General features: G+C 48.8%; 1 protein-coding gene across 2 annotated transcripts; it reads left to right on the plus strand.

The window, feature by feature from the left end:
- The first annotated feature begins 207 nt into the window (after window positions 1-207).
- Window positions 208-5,503, plus strand: si:dkey-191g9.7 (GRIN2-like protein). 2 transcript variants are annotated; one of them, XM_034239728.1, is made up of 2 exons: window positions 208-590; window positions 3,448-5,503. In XM_034239728.1, exon 2 carries the CDS (start codon window positions 4,458-4,460, stop codon window positions 4,878-4,880), a length of 423 nt encoding a protein of 140 aa, XP_034095619.1. In that variant the 5' UTR covers window positions 208-590; window positions 3,448-4,457; the 3' UTR covers window positions 4,881-5,503. The 2 variants fall into 2 exon arrangements, with proteins under 2 accessions (XP_034095619.1, XP_034095618.1); XM_034239727.1 differs by having other exon boundaries at window positions 3,448-4,413.
- Window positions 5,504-7,660: the final 2,157 nt, after the last annotated feature.

The raw sequence follows: 7,660 nt of genomic DNA on the forward strand, positions 1-7,660 counted from the left end.
CGTCTCACTGCAGGAGAAAAAAAATACACACAGGCCCATTGAGTATTGCAGTTTCCATAGCAACAGGGATAATGATGGTGTGTGAGATTGGCATCAGGGAGTGTGTGAGTAAAGCTGTAACTGTGTGTAACTGAGTGTGTGTGAAGATAAAGATAAGGAGGATGGATAACGTGCTGTTGGCTTTATTTACTCTCCATCACACACATTCATCCAGCCCCCGCCAAGGTGGAGGAGAATGACGCTGAATATCTTCTCTCATTATTATTCCCCCACCCCCTCCATCCGTCTCCCACCACAGCTGGATAAGCCAGCCCCTCACAGCTCCTCTCACAGAGCAGGGATTTGAAGATTGCATCCTCACATTTGTAATCAGAGGAAGGAACGGATTATCTCCATCTTGTTCTCTGCCGGGGGCTGCTGAGAAAAAGGAGGGAGAGCAGAGAGGATGACATGCAGCTCAGTGAATGGAGTGTAGTCACAGATAGAGAGGAGGGAGAGGTCACCTGTGGATGTGAGCAGGGGGAGGAGGACCTGCACCCATCAGCCGACACACCGAGGAGAGAAGAGCTCAGCAGGGAGGATCTGTGAAGGTAAGCTAGCTGCTGGAGGAAATGTTGGAATCTTTTCTGCTCGGGAACACTTGGATGATATGGGTGTGAGGTCCTGACGATGGTGTGGAGTCTGGTTCTGGTTCAGCCCACCTCCTGACCTCCTTTCAGCATCCAGGAGTCTCTAACTGGAGATTCCCGCCTACGTTATCTGTGGGCCTGCATTTGTAATTAAACATTAAAAAAATTATATCAGGTTTAAAGTTAAACCTCCTAAAACAAGCATTTAAAATTGCATCAGTTTTTTTTATTTAAAAAAAGTTCAATTCTGTTTGCCCAAAATATTTTTCTTAAAATACAGTTTCTAATATGGGAGCTTGGGACTGTCAGCCTCTAACTTTAACACACGCTGTCATGACGTAACAGCAGCCAGCCCAATCAGCCTTGAACTGTTTCTGTTCAAATAAAAGCTGAGAAGAACAATGTCAATCTCATGTCATACGTGTACAATTTAGAGCTGGAGTCAAGGCGTGGTTAGCCTAGCTTAGCATAAAGACCCAGAGCAGGGGAAACAGCTAGCCTGGTTCTGTGAAAAGTTCAAAAATACACTTTCCAACATCTCCACAGATCACTGATCAACATGTTGTGTCATGTTTGTCTAATCTGTCCACCAACAGATATTTAAAATCCACAATTTCCAGTCTCCATGTTAAGCTAGGGTCACCACATCTCCACTGGGCGTATTCATCAACATGTTCATTAAATGGGATTGAAACACAGTGTTTGTGAGTCAGAGGAAACTCACACATGAAGCTGAGGCTGATATGCAGACTGTAGAGCCGTGCGCTAACGCTGACCCCCCCGCAGCGGGCCGGTCCAGGTCCCACCCGCTGAACATTGTTCTATTTGATAAAAAGGAAAGAAAGCCCCAACGGGATTGTTAAAAAACACTCATGTGTTCTATTGAGGTTGTCATTATAAAATGGAGCCAAATGTGCTGTGGTCCTGCCTATTAGACCGATAATCATCATTAATAGATTTATTTTCGAAGCAGTGACAGATAAATACTAATAAAATACTGTATTTGCTGTTATTCTCTCATGTTTGAATGCTCAGAATGCTTTCAGGAGTATGTGTACTCCTAGAGCCACCATTCTGTCATTATTCTAACAGTTGCCTGGGGGGGGAGCAGGTGCTTTGGATGGAGCACACTTCATTTATAATGTTAATTTAAATTACTGACTGTGAAGATTGCACATAGTGATTGTTTTTGTGTTCTGGAAGTGATTGCAATTACCACAACTTGCAGTTTATTTTCTTCAGGAGACACATGTTCACACACAGCCTCAGTTCTGTGTGTGATGATTCTCAGGGCTCGGTTCTTGGTCCCCTCCTCTTCTCCCTGTACACAAACTCGCTCGGATCAGTCATTAGCCCGCATGGTTTTTCATACCACTGCTACGCTGATGACACCCAATTAATTCTGTCCTTTCCCCGCTCAGAGACCCAGGTCGTTGCACGCATCTCTGCTTGTCTAGCTGACATCTCTCAGTGGATGTCTGCTCACCACCTCAAACTCAACCTTGACAAGACTGAGCTGCTCTTCCTTCCAGGGAAAAGATTGTCCCACTCTTGACCTAACAATCAACATCGGCACCTCAGTTGTTTCCCCGACTCAGACTGCAAGGAATCTGGGTGTGACCCTAGATAACAACCTGTCCTTCACTGCAAACATCGCTGCTACAACCCGTTGCTGCAGATACACGCTTTACAACATCAGGAGGATACGTCCCCAGCTGACCCAGAAAGCGACTCAGGTTCTGGTCCAGGCTCTCGTCATCTCACGCCTAGACTACTGCAACTCCCTCCTGGCTGGTCTACCTGCATGTGCCATCCGACCTCTGCAGCTCATCCAGAATGCAGCGGCTCGTCTGGTCTTCAACCTTCCTAAATTCTCCCACACCACTCCGCTCCTCCGCTCCCTTCACTGGCTTCCGGTAACTGCTAGAATCCACTTCAAGACACTGGTACTTGCTTACCATGCTGCGAATGGATCTGGCCCTTCCTACATCCAGGACATGGTTAAACCGTACACCCCAGCACGTGCACTACGCTCTACATCAACCAAACAGCTCTCTGCACCCGCACTGCGAGGGGGACCCAAGTTCCCATCAGCAAAAACACGTGGGTTTGCTGTCCTGGCTCCAAGATGGTGGAATGAGCTCCCCATTGACATCAGGACAGCAGATAGCTTACACATCTTCCGGCGCAGACTGAAAACTCATCTCTTTCGACTCCACTTCGAGCGATAGAACTATTAACAAAGCACTTATATACTAATAAAGGACTGGATTACCTAAAGCCAGTTGAGTAGCACTTGAAATGTTTGGCTCTATGAAACCTGATATACTTATATGATTCTGTTTTCTTCAAGGTTGTGTCTTCCTGGTCGAATGTACTTATTGTAAGTCGCTTTGGATAAAAGCGTCAGCTAAATGCAATGTAATGTAATGGAGGATGCTCTGTGCCCCCAGACGCCCATGTGACATTGACATTTGTATTTGTTCACTTTTAGATGTTTTATTTTTTCTAACATTTAGGAAATACCACTTTATAGCTCAGAGATATTTTCAACAAGCAGATAGAAAGGTGCAGTAACCTGCTCTGACTCTGACCTGTCCTCTTGCTGCCTGTAGAGGGCAGCGTCTGCACACAATGCCTTTCCACTCACATCATATTTATATATATATTTAAATGTGTGTTATTCAATTGAGGAAAAATAGCATAATATATCAGTGAAGTGAAATGCAAAATTGTTATTCTGACGCACAACATTTTAAACGTAAAAGGTGGGGGCCATGGTGACTTCCTGTGACTCATGTTGTATTTCTTCTTTCAGGTATTCCATGGCAGAAACCGGGGGTCCTGTGTCAGAGCTGAAGCCTGGAGGGGTGGCCGTCGCCCTCTCTGGTCAGCCCCTCTGTGACCCCTCCAGGACCTGGGCACAGCCGGCAGAAGCCTGCAGACCGGCGGCAGGAACAGCCTGCCCCCCCCCACAGGTGCTCCATCAGGAACATTCTGGAAGTGACGGCTTCAGTCTGAGGGTGGGGGGACAGGAAAAAAGCCAATGTGAACACTTTGTGCCCTATAAGGCTCCAAGCCCCCCCCATAGTCTGGCAGAGAAACACACCCCCCAACATTCAGACAAGGCCGTGGTGACTGCAGCAATGCCCCCCCCTCAGGCTGGAGGGACGGTGCAGGGCATAGAGCCCCCCTTCCTCCCTGTACACAGGAGCCATCCAGACACTACGTACAGACCTGTAGCCCCCCTGCCTCCTCTCACAGATACTTGTGGACTCTCTCACCATGGGGGGGGGAGGAGTCAGGCCAGCCCCCCCATGTTGGCTTGCAAGCAGCCCATGCAGCTGCAGCAGTGCAGCATCATCACCACCACCTGCCGGGGGGGCAGCAGTGGAGACACACTACCTCACAGCAGGTGTGTCTGTGTCTCCGCCCCCCAGGCCACAGCCAGGATGGTGGGTGTTGAAGAAAAACTCCCCCCTAAATGTGAGCAGCCTCTGTGCTGCGGCTCCTACCATGTGACCTTTGAGGACACGTTTGCAGCGTACTGCCACCCCCAGCCCCTCCCCGCACACCCCCAGCTGCTGCACCGTATGGCAGGCGGAGAGCCACACTGTGACATCCAGCGGGCAGGCCCCCCCCCCCTCAGTGACCAACCACCTCACCCTTCCCCGCCTCGTGTCCTCCGTCAGTGAGACAGGTCTGGACAGCAAACACCTGCACCGCTGCAGCCTGGGCCTCTCCTACAGCCGGCTGCCTGCACCCCCAGCTCCAAGGCACTTTGGTGGAGAGGAATGCTGCAGCCATGTCAGAACCACAACCCGGGACATGGGGACCATCACGACCCACAGACAGCTGAGGGATGTGGGGGTGCAGACGGCGCCGACTGCGACCCCTCATGTCTTCCCAGAGATTTGTCTGGCGGAGGAGAGCAGGACACAGACTAACACTGACAGTGATGGAGGCAGGAAGGGGGGCGGTGCTGCCAAGTCCCCGGTGAAGGAGGTAAAGTGGGATGCTGAAGGGATGACCTGGGAGGTGTATGGGGCCTCAGTGGACCCAGAGGAGCTGGGCCTGGCCATCCAGAAGCACCTGGAGCTGCAGATCAAGGAGACAGCCAGCCACGCAGCCAAGCTGAGCCGCCAAAACACCAGCACCTCCCAGCAGGAGGGGGGGGGCTGTCAGAGGAAGAGGAGCAGGACAATGGGCTCCATCCGGGCCCCAGCCTGCTGCACCACAGCTGTGGACTAACCGGAGGAGGGGGGGAGACTATTGTTGAACTAACAGCAGCTTTATATTTAATTTGTTCTATGTATACAATGTCAACTATTGGAATCAGGACTCGTGCAGCTGTGCAGTGTCAGTGAGTGCGTCTTCAACTAAACCTAAAGGACACGCACACACCTGAGCTGTGTGAGGCAGCAGTCCTGCAATAAATATATTTGCAACTCACAACGGATGTGTAGAGGGTGTGTCACCCTGACCCTCCCCCTCTGAGACTGAAGCCTTCTCTTGATGTGGAGCTGGGGGGGGGGGTGTTTAGAACATGAGTGTACATGACAGCAGAAGAGCAGGCCCTCAGTGATTCAGTATCACACTGCAGACAGTGTGACACGTTGTGTTGGTGCCTCCTTCTTGGTTTTCAGCTAAAAAAGACTGTAACAACATTACACTATATCAATATCTGTAGAATGTCAACAGATTGATTTCACACTCATGACGTTATAATAAATGAAACCCTCTTTTATTGATGGTTGTGATTGTGATTCCACTCTGGTTGAAACCTCCATCATGGAAACTCGGTAATAAAAGATGTGTAGATCCCACTTTGTGTTGATTTTTGTTTGTGTGTTTAATAAATGACTTTAACTTATCATATTTAATATGTAGTGTTTTGTTTACCACACACCTTGGAGTACTTGTATAGAGCAGTGGTTCCCAACCTCCTTGGTCTCGTGGACCCCATTCTTTAAGAACCCCCCCCCCCCCCCACTCATCTGTGATGACTCTCCTTCCTGTTTTCTTGTGTTAAACCCTTTGTTATCGTATTCAACCCAACTGCTCCTTAGATGAGAATCACTGGTATAACTCACCCTCAATACGAATGCATTTAAACTTGACATTTAGATTTATTGTCAGGGGAAAATAATAACATTAAGCAGTAGCAGTTTCAACATCTTTTGTTAAGAACTTTTAATGAGACACTTGAGCTTGCTTGAATGAGCTTTGAGCTCTGGGGGCAGGACACCAGGCTTATGAAAATTGATGTGTGGAAATATATTGCAATCCCTAATCACTTTCTACGTAGCCCCTTCTACATTATCCAAAGCGACTTACAATAAGTGCGTTCGACCAACAAGACACAACCTTGAAGAAAACAGAATCATATAAGTACATCAGGTTTCATAGAGCCAAACATTTCAAGTGCTACTCAACTGGCTTTAGATAAGCCAGTCCTTTATTATAACTAAGTGCTTTGGGCTCAGAACAGTCTCATAATACACACATGCACACAGAAGGATCCACACTTGTGTTTTTCAATGCATACACAAATGTGTTCCGTTTCATATACTTGTAAATAAAATCCAAATACAGAAAAAAGTTTTACATATGTATTTTTGATCCTCACATATTTGTTTTCCGTTTAAATCCCCTGAACCTGCAAACACAAACCGCTTTCTGTGCACGGATCGCTGTGCATTCGTGTGTGGGGTTTTTGAGACTCCCCTGATGGTCAGCCGATTCGTACTTGTAATGTTTTAGCCAATCAGATGTCTCCTCAATTCTACGCCAATTATTGCGTTCATGACACTTCATATACGCATTTTGCGCTGTCCGGAGCAGGGTTTCCGCAGACAGAATTTATTTTACCGGACAAATTTGAAACTTACCGGTCATGTTTCAATAATATTAATAAGAAGAAGAAGAATTGTGTAGCAGAGTTCCCGTTAGCATGTAATTACCGGACTATGACCGGATATGGCTAATAACACGGGAGTAACGGATCCTCTCTTTTCCTCTCTCCTGACCAGGGGCGCCGCCAGGGATTTTGGGCCCCATGAAAAGATATCACATTGGTTACTTAAACATTTTTTTCTTAATGTTATAAAATAGTTTGGGCCCCTGTTAGTAACGGGCCCTTAGAATCGTCCTAACTTCGTACCCCCTTACGGCGCCCCTGCTCCTGACAGCCCGTCAGTTTCTCATGCAGCTCGCTAAAACTTCACTCGCGTTTATGTCCATATCGATCAGATCCAGCTCTCCTGATCAGCCTTTATAGAGAGCACCGATTCAAACTATTAAGAGTGAATATCGGCCCGATAATGACAGGCGGGCGTCCCCCCCCCCCCCCCCCCCCCCCCCCCCCCCCCCCCCCCCCCCCCCCCCCCCCCCCCCCCCCCCCCCCCCCCCCCCCCCCCCCCCCCCCCCCCCCCCCCCCCCCCCCCCCCCCCCCCCCCCCCCCCCCCCCCCCCCCTTGACAGTTCACTGTCTAGCACTGGCTTCGTAGTGCACTGATCAATTAGGCTAAGCTAACCTGTAGCTGCTCCCTCCACACTCACAACAACTTCATACAGACATAAATAAAGCAGCTGTATTCGCCACACAGGAAACACACATTTAAAACGGTTTTGCCTGCCGTTTTTGTTTACACAAGCATTCATCAATGGTTCGGAAAGTGGCGCTGTACCTTAATAATATAAAGGCTTGTATTTGCGTGCATTTCCTGTTCGGAAAGTGGCACTGTACTGAGAGTGGAGGTGTCCTGACATTAGCGCCTGCAGGCAGGCTCCATGGAGCTGTCAGCTCCGGACTGCGCAAAATGCGTACATGAAGCGCTACGTCATGAAGCGCAAGAAATCTGCCCTCGTGGGGGCGCGCTCATGTGATTGGTTTACAATTGAGGAGACATCTGATTGGCTATAGATAGAACAAATTACAAGTACGAATCGGCTGACCGTCAGGGGAGTCTCAAAAAACCCACACACGAATGCACAGCGATCCGTGCACAGAAAGCGGTTTGTGTTTGCAGG

The sequence above is a fragment of the Gymnodraco acuticeps genome, unplaced genomic scaffold, assembly GCF_902827175.1.
Source record: "Gymnodraco acuticeps unplaced genomic scaffold, fGymAcu1.1, whole genome shotgun sequence".
Classification (NCBI taxonomy): Eukaryota; Metazoa; Chordata; class Actinopteri; order Perciformes; family Bathydraconidae; genus Gymnodraco; species Gymnodraco acuticeps.